Source organism: Pungitius pungitius, chromosome 18 (assembly GCF_949316345.1).
Source record: "Pungitius pungitius chromosome 18, fPunPun2.1, whole genome shotgun sequence".
In the NCBI taxonomy this organism is placed as follows: domain Eukaryota; kingdom Metazoa; phylum Chordata; class Actinopteri; order Perciformes; family Gasterosteidae; genus Pungitius; species Pungitius pungitius.
Genome location: NC_084917.1, coordinates 3331067 through 3352438, shown reverse-complemented (window position 1 = coordinate 3352438; position 21372 = coordinate 3331067). Strand labels below are relative to the sequence as shown.

General features: G+C 51.1%; 1 protein-coding gene across 1 annotated transcript in view; it reads left to right on the top strand.

Moving 5' to 3' along the window:
• LOC119226272 (formin-binding protein 1) overlaps nucleotides 1-19290 on the top strand; it is a 21338-nt gene extending 2048 nt beyond the window's left edge. Inside the window, 15 exon segments of the mRNA XM_062559014.1 lie at nucleotides 99-108; nucleotides 278-517; nucleotides 519-587; nucleotides 4140-4202; nucleotides 5163-5267; nucleotides 8967-9095; nucleotides 9562-9708; nucleotides 10648-10839; nucleotides 12272-12367; nucleotides 15483-15497; nucleotides 17454-17563; nucleotides 17655-17787; nucleotides 18053-18174; nucleotides 18319-18518; nucleotides 18985-19290. Of these exon segments, the coding sequence (XP_062414998.1) occupies nucleotides 99-108; nucleotides 278-517; nucleotides 519-587; nucleotides 4140-4202; nucleotides 5163-5267; nucleotides 8967-9095; nucleotides 9562-9708; nucleotides 10648-10839; nucleotides 12272-12367; nucleotides 15483-15497; nucleotides 17454-17563; nucleotides 17655-17787; nucleotides 18053-18174; nucleotides 18319-18518; nucleotides 18985-19163 (1810 nt within the window). The 3' untranslated portion in view covers nucleotides 19164-19290.
• Nucleotides 19291-21372: the final 2082 nt, after the last annotated feature.

Below are 21372 nucleotides of genomic sequence, written 5' to 3'. Positions count from 1 at the left end.
AATAGACTGAAAGGATATTTATTTTTTTTCCTCGATATTTGTAAAGTTCCAGTTAGCTTGTGTAGGACATGGCCCTGCTTGTTGTTTCTGGTCCTCAGGCTAAGCTTCGCTTTAAAAATGTGACACTGTTCTCTTAAATTTAAAAGGATCAAAAATAAAAAATAAAAAACAAAGAAAATGAGAAAAATATTAGGTTGAAAATTGTTGTTTTGAAAAAAGCTAAGCTAAGCTAACTGCTGGGTATTCCCCAAAAATGCGACACTGTTCCTTTAATTAGAAAAATATTTTTAAAAGAGGGAGGTCATTTTTTAGGTCGAAAATAGTTGTTCTGAAAGAAGTCAGTGAACAACGGTTTAAAGGTGACACTGTTCCTTTAAATCGTTCCGAATCTGTTCCAAACCATCTTTCACGTGACATCACTTCCTGTCGCCCCGCCAGGTACACCTTCTGTCGAGCCTTCCTGACGTCCCTGAACGAGTTGAACGACTACGCGGGCCAACACGAGGTCATCGCGGAGAAACCTGACGTCCCAAATCATCACCGACCTTTCGCGCTTCCTGCAGGACCTCAAGGCCGAGAGGAAGTCGGTGGGAAACGTTTTCGTATTAACGGTTGCTGGTTCCGCATCATCTTGTCACTTGAGACAGAACGACACGGATTCAGTGAAGGAAGGAAAAAATAAATAAATAAAAAAAGACCCGTTGGGCTTTAAGAAATGAAGTAGCGCATTCTCTCCGCATGTTCTATTCTCCACGGACTGAGGTCATCGGCGAGTAAATATAGATACACCCCAAAAGGGCCAGGGTGCGACTGAGCGAGTCCTCCTCATGGAACGAGTCGTCGCCTCTCTGTCGTTTTGCTGCCTTGTTCCTCTCCTTTCAGGAACCGGCCCGCACACGGTTCTGAGACGCTCTCGCTCCTTTTTTTTTGTCCGTTAACAAAGCGGTGGACCCGCTGTGCGTGATTCAGAGATAACAACGGAGGCGCCCGTTGAGGCCGTGGAGTAAAAAAAAAAAAAAAAAACGACCCGGCTGGAAAAAAGAAGTAGTCTCGCTAAATCTGTCACGGAAGTCCAGCTGAGGGACCCGGAGTGGAAAACCAAAAGCAGATTCAGAGGCACGCTGGTCCTTATTAAGAGTGCGTGTGCTCAACTGGTGATGCTCATGTTGATGGACCTGCCTCCTGCTCACAGGAAAGCGCCTCATCATCACTTTGCATTTCCAGAGAGGAAAGGGGATTTCTAACGATTCAGATTGGGGCCCCGTTCCGCTCCTCTGGCTTTGCTTCAGCCCCGGCCCGGTTTGGTTTGGTTTGGCTTGGCTTGGGACTGCGGGTCTGTCGCTCCAGTGTCCACGTAGAGGGTCACGGTGAGACCCCTGATGTAACTCTGTGACACCCCTCTCGAAGCCGTGCACCCCGGCAGCCTCTGCTCACGGATGCACTTGAGGGCTTCGAAGCGAGCCTGGAGAAGTAAGAAGGTGTTTGTAAAGAGGCCTCCTCGTCTTCCTGAGCTCTGGTTTCATTCACATGGCTTTCTAAGCACCCCTCTGTGCTTTTTTTTTTTTTTTTTTTATCACGACCGGCGTCTATGTCAGACAAAGCCATGCCGGGCCGACCCAGACACTGGGATTAGAGGAGGGTCAGCCTCCCGCCGCTGCCGGGTTCGTAGACAGTTTATTAGACAGGTAAAAGCCAAATAAATACCCCGTCTTTTTGTTCCCATGTGGGGATGTTACGTAACTCCCTGAGAGAACCTCTTGCTACTCTCAGCATGGGGTGGCACAGCAGGCGGGGGGGGGGGGAGCACCAGAGTTTCCTTTAAGGATTGCAGCAGTGTGAGCAGATGTACTTGTTTTTACAAAAGTGGAACCTGGTTTTATAGCTCGAAAGCTCGAGTGCATTCGCCTCATTAGGATTGAACCCTAAAGCCATGGGAATAAATCTCCACACAGACCGTGACCTCAGTCCGGTGCAATGGTATTATTCGAGTAGGCAGGGTTAATATGAAGGCACGGCCTGCGCCCCGCTGGACTGGGATAAAGTGTCCGGTCTGTCTAATGAGGATTGATTAAGACCCTTAAAGACTCATCAAGACCTCCAAACGTGTTTAACCGTTGTTTAATGTTGTTTTAAACGCAAAACTACACACGTTTGATCACCTCGGAGGCAGAATTCCACCAGGTGGAACATGTTGGAACATGGAACATAGCTAGCTGCTAGGCTAAGCTAGCTGGAAGAGTTGCTCGTTCAACATGTTTGACACGTGGAGGAATTGCTCTGCAAAGTTTCCCGCCGTATGTCGCGTCTCTGTCACTTCCGATGCCGCTTCGAGAGATGCAACCACAGTGCAGGAAACAACCTCCTCCTCCTCCTCACGCGCCTCCTTGTGTCGAGTGGGCAAAAGACAAAAGGAAGCTGAGCGTTGATCTTCTCGATTGCCCCAACGCGGGGAGAATAGTGGCGAGCGTCCCTCCGGTGCACAGCGCTCCTGTGACTCGTGGCTGTTCCTAGTGCCTGATGATCAAATGTTTGTCGACACCTGTGCAGAGCTGCAAGGTGCTACATTCCCCCCCCCCCCCCCCCTGCCGAAGGCACCACCGTGCACACCTGGGAAAATAGAGAATTGTATTCCTCTGATTCCCGTATTTCGGCACGTTCGAGTCCCAGGTGCCCCGCACGGCGGTAGCGGTGGAAGACAAGCGTACCTCTGCAGTCTGTGAATCTAAACACAAGAGAGGCCCAAAGACGGCAGAACGTCTGCCCGAATCTGGCGGCAGCATTTTTACCCGCGTCCCAGATGGCCGGGTTGTCCCACGCGACAATGCGCTCTCTTCTATGGGGTTTGAGAGGGAATGAGCTCACGCCTCGTGCTTCTTGGCTGCAGGCCGTCGTCCTCCAACACGATTTTAGGGGGGGGGGGAGAAGCATTTTGCATAGTTTGTTTATCTACGGAAGGTTTGTTTATGAGACGCTGGATACATTTCAAATGTGTTATTATGGAGACAAATGTTTGGTTGAAAAATGCTCCACGGTAACCATGAGGTCACCCGGTCTTGTGAAAAAGGCCTCACTGTATCTCCACTGTCTCTTATCATAGGACGTGGTTCAGAAATGAATAAGATTCTTTTTTATCATACTATCGAATTTAAAGGTCAGGGTCTTAAAAAAAAAAAGAAGCTGGATATTGCATCGAGGCGCCGCAATGTCCCGTTATTGTGTGAGAGCCCCGAAATACTTCCTCCGAAACACTGGATCACTTCCTCATTCCACAAAGCTTCCCTCTAAACCGGAGGTGTAGGAGAAGTGCGACTCTTTGAGGCGAACCAGGCCCCTTTTTTCACTACTCTCATCTTCAGGTGGGACGAACCTCCAGGACCCTTCCCACGTCAGTCCTTCATCTCACATCTCCTGCCGGTGTGTTTTTTTGCGATGCACTGAGGACTTTTCTTCTTCTACTTCTTTCCGCTCCCACGGGGCAACGGGCCCGCTGCTCCATTGAATCGAGCGCATCGATATTCAGCTCGGCTACTGAGCCGGGCCTCCGCGGGGGCTCAGCGTAACCAACGGTTACTGTTTTATGTTTTTTTTTTTTTTTTTTTACCAGGTTACCCTGACACACACACACACACAGCGGCAGCGGAGGAATTATCTGCACGTCTGATAAGCAATCACAGTTTAATGTGAAAGAAAAAAGGCTGTGCAGATTTCTGTGCTGAGGTCATTAAATCTGTGCACATAGCAGAAGTCCCAGAGGACAGTCATTTTAGAACTGCACAAACCCGTCACATGACACGTGACACGTGGCAGTGTCTGCTAATGGTCCCTCGGGTGTCATCGTTCCTCGAGCTACAGCATGTTTGACCTTTTTTATCTAATTGGATCGTTACTTACAAAGCCTCATTGGGTGGATTTTTGTATGGAGATCATAATTTGTATTGTATACACTGTACAGAATGTATTTGCCCTACTTTCTCAGCTCACATGAATACTCCCCTGACAGTGACATTCATAATGTTTAATGGTCGAGACTGCTTCTGATGTATTATCCCTCGTCGTCAAGGTCACCTGCTCACAAATCCCTTGAGCTTGTGATTAGGATGATAATAATTCCCCCCCCCCATCGCCATCTCTCCTTACAGCACTTCCACGATGGCCGTAAGGCACAGCAGCACATCGAGAGCTCGTGGAAACAGCTGGAATCGGTGAGTGACCCCAGTTATGTGCGAGGCACCACAATGGTGAAGTGAGGCAAACTATTATTATACACTACATATATTTAGAAATGACTATTAATCAGTTCTATTGTATTGATTGAATCCACCTTATAAGCCTCGGCCGATACATACCTTTCATTGCTTTTTATACAATTGATAAAGAGAGATGAGTTGAACTGTTTAATAAGAGATGTGTGCATTCATTAGCTTTGATGCTAACACAACCAAGCCTTAGTTGAGACATTCTGTACTCATGTCCTGGACTTTATCCTAATGGGTTCAAAGTGGGCTGCATTTGTTCTTTTTAAAGCTGGTATTTCTGCATAGTGTCCGATTAAGATTAGACAAAACTAATACTGTTAGTATTGCACTAAGTGGAAATACAATTTCTTGTTTAAGTGAATCAGCCAAAAGAGAGCTTGCACAGAACACCCCCTCTCTTATTTCTGCCTGGCCCATTTGACAGTGGGAGGGTAGGGGGGGGGGGGGGGGGATATGCATAACCGCCGTGTCCTCCTCAAACTCCGCTGCGCGTTCAATGATCCCTTTGTGCGCGAGGCAGATAGGCGTAGTTCAGAGTGCACGGCCGGGCCCAACAAACACGGATTGTTCGCCCGGAGGGGGTCGAGGGAGGTGGGGGGGGGGGTTTGAATGAATGCTTGTTTTTCCGTACACAAACGGGCCACACTGAACATTTGTTTAATCTGCGAGCTGCAGACGCCGCGTCGATGGCATGAACCGACCTCCGGGGGGGCCGCGACGCCACAATGCCTCCCCTGAACCCTACATGACGCACATGTGACTTGTTGTGACGTTGGTTACTCTGCTTATTTGATTTCTTTAACAAAAAAAAAAAAAGAAAAATGTCCTGCTCCCCTTCAACATGGCAGGAAACGAGCGATCTAACGCGTACGATCGCGTTGAATGTGCTTTTCCTTCCGCTTTCAGTGTAAAAGGAAGTACGAGAGGGACTGCAAAGAGGCCGACCGAGCGCAGCAATACTTTGAGAGGATGGACGCCGACATCAACGTGACTAAGGCCGAAGTGGAGAAGGTACGTGTCACTGCGAGCCGCCCAACCACGCCTGTCCGAACCCCCCCCTCCTCCCCCACCACCACAGTGCCCGGCCTTCCTCACCCTCCCGCGGTGTGCACCCTCCTCTTTCTCTCGCCGTTTGGTTTCACTTTTTTTCTTTTCCGTGCCCTCGTCCCACACTTCCTCCCCCCCCCCCCCCCACACACACACACACACACACACCAAAGCCAGAGATGGCCGAGATTGATCTGACTCAATATGAGATACCAAACACGGGTCTGTGTGGGTCGTGTCCATGGCGACGCAATGTTTGTTTTTTGGTGAAGAATCTAAATATCCAGTTTAGTCTTTCCTCTTCGGCGGGTTATCAAAGAGAGGCACGCAGCCCCCCCCCGACCCCCCCCACTTCGGGCCTGCAGCCGATGTCACTTCCCGTCGCCGCGGCTCCCGCAAGGCATCATGGGTCAGCAGCGCGTGCTCTCTCGCTGCTTCGTCACACTTCGGACTCGATTATGATGCGAATGCGGGCTGGAATAAAAGGGCCCTTTTTTTTTCTTCTGCTCCTCCCGCGAAAACAAGAGCGGCGTTGTGTGTGGTTACAGTTATTTCTTTAATGGAGGCGTGACGGACTCGCACATCACACACGGGTTCAGTAATGGAGTCAGCGTCGCGGTTTGTGTCGACTCAGAAAGGTCCAAAAAACGACATTCCATTGAAATAATGGAAATCAAACTGTCCTTTCAGTCTCTGTTCTTCAGAGCAGGAAGAAAATATTGATCTGGTAAAATGGTCAATTCACTGGAGCCTCCTCTTTGTCCCACATGACGCGATCAGATCAGGAAATAAACATCTACACAGTTCGCCTTGCTTATCGCAACCACTTCATCGGGATACACATCGTACCCCCACATTCTCACCATTACACATGCCATTCAGCAAGAAAGTACCAAATTAAATATCTCTGTTTTGTTTGAAATACCATTGGCTCTTACTCTCACTTAAAAATGATTCATGTGAAACTGGAGTTCATTTCCAAACTTCTATAACAAAGGCACTGCAATAAATGTGATGATTTTCCACATTTACTGTCTATCTGAAGCCTCTTGATTTATTCTTGAACGAAGTAAAGTTTCCTGTAAAAACAGGCTGCAGTGAAAATAGATGAAAGCAAATGTGTGAAATGCGGGAAATCATTATAAAATCATTGTGATACCCAAAGAAAAGGAGTGCAGTCTGGATTGTCATTTTATTCACATACCTCCAAGGCAAACATTGCCCAAGAGCCATAATAAATATATCAGACTTCATCACATTTCCATCGTTCACAAATGAAAATCCTATAATAGAAATATCGGTCTGATTTTATTGCAGCGTTCAAGTAGTGACCTAAGCATGTGGAAATAAGTGAATTGAGACTAGTGTATCATTACTTTTATGTTGTCAAAAAAAAGACAGAAATGAACAGGCCACGTGTCAGGTGGTTTTATTTCCTTTGCAGAGGCGTATTCCTCTCGTTATTTTTGACACGGCCTCTGCGTGTTGGAGTCACAGTGAAAACCTGCAGGGTTTAAGAACAGATCGGAACACATCTTTATCGTGTGTGTAAATTCATGCTGAAGCTAAAAAGAGAAATGAACCTTCTCGGTTGCTTCTCGCTCCGTAGCAACAGAATTTTCTTTTTTTTGCCGTGATGCCGAACAGCTTTTGTTTTGTTGAGCTGAGCTGTTGTGTTTTTTTTTTTTTAGAACAAACCCCTTAACTCTTCCCTCAATTTGTGGGTCTGGATTGACAGCCCAGACGTCAGTTACAGTTATTTAAAAAAAAAAAAAAAGGAACTGCGGCTCTCGCGTCCCACGAGCACAAGAACGCCGCGCCCTCCTCTCCCCCCCTGCCTTAGTAATACCATTCAGTTCCGGTATTTCAGGCGTGATTGCATATGCTAACCCCCCCCCTTTACTAACTTCCCCTTTTGAGTGGTGACACCCCCCGGGGGGGGGGGGGGGGGGTCCAGTAAGTGCCTCTATGGCAACTTCTTGTTTAGCTGGTAACGGCTAACAATCCTTTTTTTGTTTTGTTTTGTTTGTTCGTGTGTGTTTTTGTATATCTATTTTTAATGCCATGCCTTGAAGCGAAGTTCCCACAAGGTAGGTCCGGCGCGCAGACAGCCTGTATTATTATCTGTGGGAACACACACGCACTGTCTCGACCACCCCCCCCTAACCCCCGCCACACACACACACACACACACACACACACACACACACACACACAGACCTCGCCCGGGTCCCCGATGACACGCCCCGTCTGACTGTGATCTGCTCCCCTGTACAGCCGGCTTGTCTCGCTGTCTTCTGCCAAACACTTTTACGTGTGTGTGTGTGTGTGTGTGTGTGTGTAACCAAGCGAAAACCAAACATGCCAGATGTAACTCTCCTTTCCGATCTGCATAGATGGGCGGTTAAATATTTATATAGACACTCCAGAGATGCTGTCACCTCTATACAGAGAGGGTTGTGAGTAACGGAACAGAAGAACGTTCCAGAGCGTGGCCACAGGATGTGATGTTGCTGCAAAAGTTTCGATTTTTTCTGCCACGTTGCCATGGCGACGGTGTTTGTCCTCATCCTCTCTCGACACGCTGCGCACCACTTTGCATGCACACGCTGCAGCGTGGCACAAACTCCCCCTGAATGCATGTCCACTTCCAAACAGCCGGACCTCCACGTCTCCACGTGTGCTCTTTAGCTTTCCGCTACGCTTCACGCTCCTTTTCTCTCTTTTTCCACCCGAGGCATTACATGTCACAGCTATAAGCTATAAATAAGGGTGTGCCTCTGGTGTCTGTCGAGTGTCTCCGCTCTGATGTCCTCCTTCTTTCTTCCATCATGTCTTATTATTTCTCCCCCCCCCCCCCTTAGGCGTAGGAACGCTGAAAGATTGGTGCGTGGGTGAAAACTGGACCAAAGTCCTCCAAATGTTTCCCTCGAGACTTCGACAGATCAGAGTTTTGTTCCCTCACCGTTATATGCCCCCCCCCCCCCCTCCCTCCTTTCGGCCCTTCAGTTGAACTTATTTAATAGTGGGTTCATAAGGAGACTCAATGAAACCGCTATGTATATGCAAACCAGCCTCAAGTGGGACGGAAAAGAGGAAACAAATACAAGTACTTGGCCACAGTATGTACACACACACACGCACACACACACACACACACACACACACACACACAAACCCCACACTCAGACTGAGATAATCTCATCTCCATCTGCTCCCCTTGGACCTGCAATAGGCCGCCCCTGCTGCGTTTTCTGACTGCCTCCCTGAGACAGAACAAGCCTAAAATAATCACCATTATGGCGGGTGGGGGGGAGACAAATCCCCCCCCCCCTCCCTCCATCCTGCAGGCAGGGCACACTGCCCCTACATGTTTGTTCTGGTCTACATGCTGTATGGGCCAAGGCCCACCCAATCGTGCACCTGTGACCGTGTGTCCACGCGCTTCCTGTTGATGTGCGTACACCTGCGTGCATGAACACCGGTCCGCACAGGTGTGTCGACCCCGCGTAGGGTTTCAATGCTCTGGCTGCGCGTGTGTAATCCATACATGTGTGTGCGTGGCAATCGGGGGGGGGATTTGGGGGTGGGGGGGGTTCACCCGAGCGCGGCGGCTCACTGATGTGCATTGTGCTCTGTTTGTTGTTGTGCGTTTCCCCTCAGGCGCGGCAACACGCTCAGTCCAGGCACCAGATGGCCTCGGACAGCAAGAGCGATTACTCCTCCTACCTGCAGAAGTTCAACCAGGAGCAGAGCGAGCACTACTTCAGCACCATCCCCAACATATTCCAGGTAAACGTGACCTGGCGGTCCCGGAAAAAAACCTCGCGCCGCCACACAAACACGTTGGCTTCCATTTAGAAAGGGGCACAATGAGTGTTTGAAACGCAGCCCACGAGAGTGCGGACTGATTGAAGGCGCCGTCAGAACGGTGCATTCATGTGCAATCATTAACAAGCTGGCAAATTGAATGCTGTTCGCAGCCCAGCGTTCCCAAAAACTCCCCCCTCCGGGTCCGCTGCTAAATATACATGCACTGAAACGCCGCCATTATGCAGTTATTTTCTTTCTGCGGCTCGTGAGCTTGGAAACACTGTGTTGGGAGTTTGAAATCTAAGATGAGGGTATCATTTTCATGCACCGCCCCCCCCCCACAAGGGATGGTGGATCCCTTCCACTTCTTCCACAACACGAGCCTCGTATTTAGGTGTGAATACCTTACCTGTTTTTATTCATTACTTTTTTCTTTTTATCACAGAAACTTCAAGACATGGAGGAGAAACGAATTGACAGGATAGGAGTGTGCATGAAGACGTTTGCGGAAGTGGACCGACAAGTGCTGCCCATCGTGGGGAAGTGTTTGGACGGCATGACGAAGGCCGCCGAGTCCATCGAGCCCAAAACTGTGAGTGTGCAGAGGATGGGATACGCGCGCCGCGCACACACACACACACACACTGCCGTATTACTCACTCGTGCGTCCGTCACAACTCGCATTAAGCAGCGAGTGTTGCCGCTCTTGGGGTCCATTCAATTCAAAGCGATAGTTAATGGTTTGATTTGACTCCGTACCGTAGTATAAATATGGAAAATCACTGCTTTTTTTCTCAACACCTTTTGCTATTTCCTGCGGCTCGTATAGTGTCCACCTTCAGCCGCGGGGCTCACCAGAACCTTATTCTTTTTTTTTACTTCATGCACTTCTGCAGAGCTCCTCAGCAGATGTTGGCTTGCGATCTGTGGCCTGTGCTTTTTTGGATATGAAAGGCAGCGTTTCGCCTGCGTCGTGATTTATCCAGATGTCACATGTTAACTGGCTGCCCTGTGACAAAAAACAGTCTCTCCCCAGAATAGTGTGTGTGTGTGTGTGTCTGCTGGCGAGGCCCGGCTCCAGGGCGATGACTCCAGATTGTAAATAACACATATATTGCGCGCTCCTTCCCCGTCTCTCCTCTCTCCTCTCTCTTCACGACCTCTTGACCCTCGATCCAAACTCCAAAGCAGAACGACGCGCAACGCACTTGATTGATGTCCTTCTTCCCGTCCACGAGACGGGCCGCGCGACCCCTCGACCGGGTTTTTTTTGTTTTTTTGTCGCGGCCTTTTCCCTCTTTCCACAAACTGGATAACAACAGCCTCTCCCTCTGTTCACGGTGAACTGCTATCAGATATAAAAACAACAAAAAACTAGGGTAAACAAAGAGAGTCAGGAGGCCCCCAGCTTTAGCAGAACAGTCCACACAAACAGACACCCCCCCCCCACCCCCTCTTTTTTTTAGTCATTGCTTTGTGTTAAACGTTGACGTTTAAACAGACTAAAAGCCCCCCCTCCCCCTCCCAACAGGACTCCAAGCAGGTGGTGGAGTCCTACAAGTCCGGGTTCGAGCCTCCGGGAGACGTGGAGTTCGAGGACTACGGGCAGGCCATGAAGCGGACGGCGTCCGACACCAGCCTGAGCAGCTCCAAGGAGGCCAAGGAGAAGCCGGCCGGCAAGAGCAAGGGCAAACTGTGGCCCTTCATCAAGAACAAGAACAAGGTAACACACGGTGGGGAGGGGGGGGGGGGGGGGCGCTCGCACAGCCGGAGGCTTCTGAGACGTCCCTCAGTGGTGGTGGGGGGGCGGCGGGCGCAAAAGGTTGTGTTGTGTTGAGATTCATTTATTTGTTTCAAGACAACGTACGTGTTCAGCGTCACATTCGTAGTGTTGTGTTATGTATTTCTGTTGTTATTATTTGCCACCCGTCCCCCCCCCCCTCACCAACACCACCACCAACCGACCTTTGGGAACTCCCTTTCCGTAACACGCACTAATGCATTTCCACCGGCACCCCCGTGGTCCGACCCGACCGGCAGATATTGACTTCATCTGAGAAATGACCGTTTCCCCTGGTTACGACTCAAAGTGGCCTCCCTCAGGCCCCCGCCTCCGAAAAGAACAACCACACTGATCTCGCACCGCGTCAGAATCAGAGCCGGGCACGAATGTCTAACTGTGTGTGTGTGTGTGTGTGTGTGTGGGGGAGGGGGGGGGGGGGGGGGTGATGGGGAGACTGGAAGCAAGTGTGTGTGGCGCCGGATGACAAACCCTAAGTCTGTGCTCAGGTGTACTCAGGACGGCGCCACAGAGGTACCTCCTCTTTAGATACACACACACACACACACACACACACACACACACACAGACGCAGACACACACACGCATGCAAACGGAGCGCGGACCATTCAGCGCAAAAGCACCGTTGTTACCTTTCAGTGAATCGGGTTTTTGGGGATCTCCAGACCTTTGAGGGAGTTTTTTTTTTCTTTTTTTCTGACTCACCTCTGCTGCGTTCTGACACTTGGTGAATTATGCAGATGTTTTAGGGGGGGGGGGCGGAGACAAGCGGGGTTGCATTTCTCTAATGGTGACGCTGATACGCTGGGGGGGGGGGGGGGGATTTTGGGGGGGAATTCTGTCGTCCTCGCTGGCATGCGATGATGAGGACGGAGAAGTGGAGGCCTGCATGCGCTTTGACTGGAACCCTTTGCTGTGTTGCTGCCGCTTGCTTTGACTCATTTTACGCTTCCTACTCACTCTGGTTCTTTTCTTCTTTTTAACTGTTTATGTTTTATACGTTTTACATACTGCATATCTATTGATTCACTGGGTCTGATGCACCTTTGGTTGTCTTTTAATTTCTGTTTTGGGTTCTGTTGTGTGTTCATGTTTTTAATATCTGTTGGAGGCTTATTTATTTCGTTTTGTGCTCCCTCCTCCTTTTTCCTCCTCTGTCTTGTTTTCCGTTGGATTCGTTCGTGTCCCCCCCCCCCACCCCCCCTTTTCATCATCTTCCTGCTTCCTCCTCTCCGTCACTGCTCTCCTCTCTCACTGGTAGCTTATGTCCCTGTTAACATCCCCCCGCCAGCCCCCACCCGCCCCCCCAGCCTCATCCCCGCCCTCACCCTCTGCTGTTCCCAACGACCCCCAGTCTCCCAAGCAGCACAAGGAGCCCCTCTCCCACCGCCTCAACGACTTCATGACCTCCAAACCCAAAATGCACTGCCTCCGGAGCCTGAGGCGAGGGGTAAGTGTGTCTGTGCATGTGTGTGTGTGTGTGTGTGTCCTGTACCTGCTACTGCACACTGTATGGGTGAAGCATGAGGTTGTAATGGCCGCCTGGTCTCATCACGGAGCAGGCCACCTCCAGCAGCTTCACCCACGCGGTGCTCAGTCCACGTGCTCCTCCTGCATGCTTCTGTAGCGCAGAACTGTGATTCCATGTCACATGACTCCTCTCCATCTCCTCCCTCTTCATATTAACTCTGTGCACAAAATTCCCTGCCCTCCCCCCCTCCCCTCTTTTACGACGGAAATGAGCGAGATGCCTGAGCAGCCTTGGCATCAGCTTGGAGACAGCAGTCACTTCCCCGCAGGCTGCGCTGGAGGCAGATTGTTGTTGTTTTTTGTTTTTTTTGCACACGATTCAAAAAGGGAACAGAGAGGGGGCCAAAGTGGTGGTTTGTGGGCGTGACAGCAGGCTAAGTGAGTCACCTGGGCCCACTGGGAGAGAAACTTTAGGAGGCTCCCCCCCCCCGGGGGGCGACCGGCCCGGCGGGGTGTCAGCACCGGTCCCCCCCCCCCGTCTCAGTCCGGGCTCCGGCTCTCCCTGACCTCCGGGGAACAGGGCGGGTGTTCCTTCCGGACCCCACAAATAAACTTTCGGTATACACTGTTCTGTTCTATTCTACATCTATTTTGAAAGGGCAGCGAGTCAAAGCGAGAGATTAAAAAACGCGACGGCTGAAAAGGCAAAAGAACAATGCGGCGCAGCCGTGTAGTGTATCGCAGAGGAAAAGACTGAAGGTCGGCAGAAAAAAAAAAGAAAAAAAAGGGGGAAGTGTGTATTTTTTTTTTCCCCGGCCTATCAGGAAGCGCACCTTTCCGAAAGCGGAAGTGCACAAACGGCTGTCGAGAAGAGCGATAAAAAGTAAATCAGATGCATTGTGTTCGGCCTCCACGCAGAGATCCAACAGATTGAGCCCGGAGCCCCATCGTAATACTCCAAGGCCACAGAATCAAAGCCTCTCCCTCATCTCATCACGACACGTCTAATGAGCTCGTTCACGTCTCGTGGCAGAAGCCCCGTTTATGTTTTTCATGTATGTGCATGTTTTGATACGGAGCACATTTTTTCCAATGATTTCACGGAAAGTTGAATCTTTAATCCCGTCAAATAATGAAAAGTTGTACTGCTGCCTCACTTGGGCTGAAACCCAAGCTAACCAGCAATACTTTATAGCCCCCCACCCCCTCCCTCCTGCAAGCAGAGCGGAGCATCGCATCATTGGGGCAGGAGGAGGGTCTGCCCGTCTACCCCTGTCATATCGAGGCCGTATAAAGTATAAGCTGTTAAAAAGTCACTTCCTTGTCTTTGTGGGCTCTGATAACGAAGCTGTGTCCTGCCCCCCCCCCCCCCGCAGCAGCAATCCCCGCACTCGCTCGCTCGTCACAAAGAGCTCATGAAGAGGACTCTGGGTCGACCCACATATGCTTTCGAAGCCAGGCAATATGTTGTAAGTGTGTGGTTGGGGGTCAGTGAGTACCAGCGGTGTGTGTGTGTGTGTGTGCGCATCAGGGGAATCTGCCGCCCCGTTACATGGGAGAAGATGACGACCTCATCGCACGTCACATTTCCGCCGCTTGGGGTGGGGGGGGTGAAATCACAAAGTGTCACGAGCACCTGAGGATTGTGGGGGACCGACCTTGGGCTGAGGTGTTGGTCACACTTTGGGTTTTTGGGCCGGCAGTGGCCAGAATTCACCCCTCCAGCGCTTTCCTTGTGGCGGTGTGCCATCCCGCAGCGATGTTGTCCGTACGTGGGGACCATGATATTCATGTTTATCTCTGTGTGTCTGGGGGGGGGCGGGGGGGGGGGCACGGTTGGAGAGAGAATCACACTGTAAAGAGCTCATTAAGAAGGGAGAATTAAACACCATGCCACAGGCTCTCGGGGTGATCACATGACACGTCACATGAACGCTCAGCAGGAGTAGCCAATCAGGGGCGCGTCCTGATTCATCCCTGATGTTCTGACTTTTTTCCATCTGAAAATGTGAATTATTTTTGCAAAAAGTGCAACACATTTAGGGGAAAAAATAATAACCAAAAGAACCCCCTTAAAAATGAAATACTATTGTTAAGCATAGTGTTATTTATCATAGTTTTTTGGCTCCTTGCGCTTGTGATCAGGAGTAAAAGGATTTTCACCTTCACCAGTAGGAAATGGGATGACATGAAAGGGTCACATGAAGAGGGAGGATCACAAGGCGTCAATGGCGAGCGGCTGTAACAGGCCTCTCCTGAGCCTCTAACAAGATCTCAAGTCATCTGCTGCGGCTGTTAACCAGCCCCCCCCCCCCCTTCCCACAGCCCCCACCACCTCTTCCTTGTATTCAAAACCCAACCCCATGACTCAGCAAGGGCTTCCGATTAAGCGGTTCACAACATTTCTTTTGCAACAATCACCAAGTGATGTGGTTGTCCTCCTTCGTCCCGCGTGAGCTCGAAAAAAAAAACACGCGTGTGGGACGTTCTGGCTCGTTGCGTGTCCTCCGTCCGCCCCCCCCCCCCCCCCCCCCCCCCCCCCCCCCCCCCCCCCCCGTGTCCGACCGACCGGCCGGGTTCATGCTTGTGACGCCCTCTGCTGTCGCCCCCGCGTCCCTGCAGCAGCGGGAAAAAGACAACAGGAAGTGAGGCGTCCGTCCGTCCATCCGTCCCCGCTGCGTCTCGCTCTGCCTTTTTACCGTCCTCTGTCTTTCCTTCCGTTTGGTTTCCCTGCCGTTGTTTTCTTCACGCTTGAGCGAAGGGGTTTGGCATTTTTTTCGCCAACGTATTGCTCATTTTTCATTGAGTCATTGTAGGAGAAATGTTAAACTTCATCTTCAGGAAAAGAGGGTGGGGATTGTGGGAGGGGGGGGGTTATAGCTGAAAACTGTCGCTCAAAGAGCTTTTTTTTTCCCGACACAACTGGGAGACAAATCACACAAATCTCCTCTTTTCCTCAAATGATGAAGTTTGACAAAGTATTATCACAACAGACAGATTCTCACTGAGAGGAACGTGAAGGTTCTCCTGATGTTGACTGTTGTCTGTTTCTCTCTCCCGCTCCTCGCCATTTCTCTCCCCCCCCCCCCATGAAGCTATCGCTCAAGCTGGTAAGCATGACCGTATAACCTCACGATCGTAGCGGCATGACCATAGCACGCATGTCACGTCCTCCCCAGTAACACACTGTAAATAACGCCCCACCCCCCCCCACCCCACCTTTTCTGTTGGATACCAGTTAATCACTTTTTTATTTTATTTTTTAAATAATCCTCCCTGTGACACAACGATGGAACCTCACACTCATGCCCTTGTCATTTTGTCCCCTGTGTTTGTGTTTGTGGTCGTGTGTCCCCCCCCCGTCGTTGTCGTCCCTCCCTGTTCTTGTGGTCTCTGTGGTGCAGATCACGCTCAATTCCCACGTCCGGAATCTCATTGAGGTGATCAGATTTTACTCCATGTTTTACACCGTCTGGTAGTCCTCGAATGTCTCTCCATCGACCCGGTGTCCTTCTTTAACAAAGCACTAATCTGATCTCCTGTGGTAGTTGCACACTCACGTCCTCACACTGCATGTGATCACCGTTTGTCACGGCACGGTCTTCCTGTCGTTGTTATTGTGCCGAGAACGGGACAGCTACTCTAGTAGCTCGACACATTGGAATCAGGGCGGTTTTACATCGTGTTCCTAAGCGTAGCATTGAAACGGCTATCGTGGATCACTCCAAAGACAGAAGGAGAAGAAAAGGTTGCACACCATCTTTTGGTGCTAAAGTCCGTTTCTGAGAGAGGGAGAAGGTAGTCAGGCTATCCATTTCCCCTCGCTTACAGTCTTTATGCTAAGCTAAGCTAATGGTGTCAAGACGGCACATAATAAACCTATTTTCAAAAATACCTTACTCTTATCTAATCTTACATTGTAATAGAAAACAGGCCTTTTCGTGTGATTTCAACATTCACCACTCGATGTGTTTCGTCAATTTAGACCTGATTCCTTACAGAATAATCCAATAGTGACTTCCTAGCCATCCTAAATTCATCATAACACAAACCACAATTTACTCTCTGTCTGTGGATGGTTGTAGTCTGGTGAGCTAGATGCTTGGATCCGTCTCGGGGGGGTCGGGGGTCGGGGGGAGGGGGGGGGGGGTTTACATAGAGAACGTAAACACTAACACTCAGAAGAGCAGCACGTCTCTGCATGGTGATTGACACGATCTCTGGAATGGTGCATGCCTCGGCGAATGTTGCTTGTGAAGGAGAGCGGAGGGGTGAGGTTTCCACGGTAACCGACATGCCTGCGTAGCAACCCCCCCCCCCCTCCCCCGGCTGCGGGAGAAGCGCGTGAAGCGGGTGAAGCGGGTGAGGCCTGTAGTTCCAGCGGTTCCTTTCCCGTGGGGCCACTGTGACCCCGTCCATCAACACAACGGGGGTCATTAACTCAAGTTAAAAATGTCATTCATCACGAAATCCCTGAAACAAATTGGTAATAATCGAGGTGATTAATACGGTAAACATCAGCAGGTGGATTTGATGCAGCGTCGGTGTGATTTTGAACTGGGGCTCCATGCGCTCATCGTTCATCAAGCTCGAGAAGGAAAAAAAAAAACCCTTAACTCATCTCAACAGAAAGCCGGAGGGGGCTGCCGAGAAGAATGAGTCATCGGGGCCGAGTGCACCTGAGTGGAAAGCTTCTCATCGGGACACGAGATCCTCTCTCATTACCCGCTCAACACACCCTCCACTTTAAGAGCAGAGTCCCATTAGCCTCTGAAACACGCTAATGCTTTATCACGTTTCCCGATGCGGCTCACGAGCGGCATCCGGATCAGGCATCGGGGGGGGGGGGGGGAGCATCCCGACTCTCAGCGCGGCTGCAGCATCTCCTTCAGGAGAACTAGAAAGAGCCCTTTTTCTCACCGGGGTCACGGTCACCTGCTGGAACTAGAAGCGATCCCCGTCTGAACCAATAACAAGCGATGGCAGTTGACCTTACGGTTTCTTTCTTTCTTTCTTTCTTTCTTTCACCTCCCTCCTTCCCCTCCTTCTTCTTCTTCTCCTTTCAGGGCTCGGGACCGGAGGACTTCAGCCACCTGCCACCAGAACAGAGGAGGAAGAAGCTGCAGGGAAAGATAGATGAACTGAATAAGGACATTCAAAAGGAGATGGACCAGAGGTACGAGCCGAGTGTCCGTGCTCACCGTTCCACCGCCGCGCGACCAAAGACCCGCTCTGACTTTGGTCGTCTGCCTGCCCCCCCCCCACAGGGACGCGCTGACCAAGATGAAAGACGTGTACGTGAAGAACCCGCAAATGGGGGACGCCGCCAGCGTGGACCCCCGGCTGTATGAAATCGCCCAGAACATCGAGAAGCTCCAGTACGAAGCGGCGAAATTCGAGGTTTGTGTTGAGGAGGAGCTCTCCCCTTTGGTTCGTGAATAAATAACGAGGCCTTCACGTCCATGTGAGGAGAGGCCGCCCCCCCTCGAGAGGGAGAGGAGTCCCGACCGCAACGTCCTGCTTTAACCTCGTAAATAAATTGCTAACGTGAGGCAGCGGCGTTCCTCGCCGAATGTTTAATGGCCGTCGGATTTGAAGGATGGGAACCCGCCCCCCCCCTGCCCCCCCCCCCGCTATAAAAAGTGACAATTGTGCGTGTTTTCAGGGCTGGCTGGCGGAGGTGGAGGAGAGGATGCCGTCCAAGAGCGACACCAACCGCCGAAGTGGACTCTTTGAGGCCCAGAACAACGCGCCAGTGAGCAACAACTGTGCGCAGGACCGAGAGAGGTATGGCACCCACCCAAGCTGACCCCCCCCCCCCCCCCCCCCACCCCTCTCCGTTCGAAGGGGGGGTGGGGGGGGGAAGACTTCGGGTGTCTTCACAGCGTATTCACCGTGCGTGCGTGTGTTTTGCTGTTGGCCCTCGAGCAGCCCGGACGGAAGCTACACGGAGGAGCAGAACTCAGAGAGCCAGGTCAAAGCCAGCGCCGACCCCGCCCACCCCGTCAACCCCGCCCACCCCGCCAACCCCGCCCTGCCCACCTCCAGCACGCCGGAGTTCGACGACGAGTTCGACGACGAGGAGACCCTGCCCACCATCGGCACCTGCAAAGCCCTGTACCCCTTCGAAGGTAACAAGCGAACCCCCCCCCCCCTCCCCCCGTCGAAATGAATATTAGTGGATCCGCTCTCGCCAGTAAAAAAAATAAAAAATGAGAGATTCTTTTTGAGCACCATGGTGAATATTTTACGCTGCCTATTTTAAGATTTCTTTTAGGCTGAAGAGTTAAATAAATGCAGTACTTCCTGGGTGGGAGCGGCTGTATCCACGTATTCGATTAACAATTGAATTTTAAAACATAGTGTCAACTCTCTCTTTCAATTGTATTTTGCTGTGACTCTTTGAGAGCGAAAACCAGCTTGGTGTTTACGGAAAAAAAAGCTGCAACTTCCTCCCATGAGAGCATCGTGAGCGCTTTTCCCGACGACCCCAACAGCTGGTTCTGCCTCCGATGTCACACACACACACACACACACACAGTGACTCCTCGGTAGCCCCCCCCCCCGTCTCATCCGGCTCCCCCCCCCTCCCCGCAGGTCACAACGAGGGCACCATCGCGGTGGCGGAGGGCGAGCTGCTGTACGTCATCGAGGAGGACAAAGGGGACGGCTGGACGCGGGTGCGCCGCAACGAGGACGAGGAGGGATACGTGCCCACGTCCTACGTCGAGGTCTTTTTGGAGGCGAACGCCAAAGGTGCTATGACGTACATTTAACTCTCGTTTCCATCCGGTGGCTCAGACACGTTCTGCCTCTTTCACCCCCCCCCCCCCCCCCGGAATGGAAGGGCCAATCAGATTTGTCCGTTGCGCCTCGTCACGGTTTACCGTACGACACTGAGCCCCCCCCCCCCCCCCCCCCCCCGACGTGTGATAAGTACACATGGTGCGCCACCTAGTGGTCTCCCCCCCCCCCCCCCACCCACGATGGGACAAACCACCCACTGAAGTGTATATTTCAAACACACGGGACTTGTTGAATGTTTGCTGTATTCCACTCAAATAAACTGTCAATCAGGAGTTTGATGCACAAACTTCGGAGTCGGTGTGGTAATAAATTGCAGTGGCATTGGCCGTTGTTTATTCTTGTTGTGACGCATGCTCGATGTGCAGATATCATTTCAATTGCTGTAAAAGATGTGGAAAGATATTTTTATAAGGTAAAAAAAAAAAAAGTGCACCACACCTCACATGTCGCATGCTGTAGATTGATCGTAGTGCCGTTACAACACGATAAAGTAATTTCACGGAAATATTGGTAACTAACAGCTGTGTTAGAATGTGCTTTCTCCTCATTTCTTCATCCCCCTGTTTTTTTTTGGGGGTGGGGGGGCTGTCGAGGCCCAAAGGACTAAAGAGGACTGAGAATTAGCCGTGCTGAGCTAAGTGAGACGGGGCTCTGTGTCATTCCATCTCACTGCTACAATGAGACGTTCTGATTGCCCCCCCCCCCCCCGACTCAGACGTGATCTCTTTCACAACGCACTACACCGGCCTTTTGGTTTTTAAGGGTGGGAGGGGCTCTTCTTTGGGCTGTCATTACTACATTTCATGCAGTTGTTCATTTGATCATGAGCTGGGCTGCTCCCTCTGAGCATGTTGTGACCAAGTGAAGCGGCTCCATTCCAACATCTTTAGATGCTTCATTCATGGGTTGATGGACACGCAGATGACATTCATGCCGTATATCTGAATATTTGGGTTGCTGTTGAGTTTCCCTTAAAAAAACCATCTAACTTTTCTTTTTGTCGTTTTTTTTTTTTTTTTTTTTTGTCTGTGTTTCTTTTTTTTTTTTTTCTTTTTTTTTTTTGCAGATTCCTAAAAGCGTGAAGCTGGCTGAGGAACGGCAGGGCAAGCAGCCTCGGAGAAACCACCTCGCACGCTCACAGAGTCAGAGAGAGAGAAAGTGAAAGATGACCCCCCCCCCCCCCCACCCCCGTCTAAAAAGGCAGACACACGTCAGATTTAGAACGCGCCTCAAAACAAACAACAACAAACAAACAAAAACGCTTCGCCGGCGCCGCGCTTCCTCCGCGAGGTCGAAGCGACGGTACGACAACTCCGCCCCCCCCACAACCGTTCTCCATCACGCACACACACAGCTCGCAACCACACAATATTCTGCTTTTTTTTTAAAAGGTTCTCCAGCAAAAGCTTTGCTTCCTAATGAAACTAACCCCGGCTGCTGGCTTCCTCACTCTGAACGCCTGCCCCCCCTGGATCTGACACTTTCTCCTTACCTTTGACCTTATTACCCCCCCCCCACACACACACACACACACGTGGCGGAGGGTGTGGTCAGGGACGGGACAGAGACCAGCAGGAGCTTCATGGACCAGTTGTCAGACGCCTCCATCCAGCTGTGTGTGTGTGTGTGTGTGTGTGTGTGTGTGTGTGTGTGTGTGTGTGTGTGTGTGTGTGTGTGTCGGCTCATCTGCACACATCCTGGGCTTTGCACACGTCACGCTCGCCCCTCCCACTAAAATCCGCTCCGTGTTCGCAGGTGTCAGAAGGACGAGTGAAGGTGCTACTCATCTGTGTGTTTGCGTTGTGTGCTTGTGCGTATGTATATATGTGTGTGTGTGTGTGTGTACGCTTTTTTTTTAAAAGGTCTTGTGTGTTGTGATGATCCTCTCCACTCCACACAACACAACTCCAGGACCAGCTGGGGGGCCGTGGGGGGGGGGGGGGGTTAGTGATGGATGATGGGTCATTCGCCATCCTTTTCCATCCTACACTTCTTGTTTTGTCACTGGTGTCTGTCCCTCTCTGACTGAACGCCCCCCCCCCCCCCCACCTGGCTGCACTGACCCCCCCCCCCTCCCTCCCCATACACTATTTTTGCAATGGCCCCGGGGGTCAGGGGGCCTCTCAGCGTTGTGGTGTGCTGCATGCTTGCCCTGCCTTCCTCCTCGCCCCTTTGCTG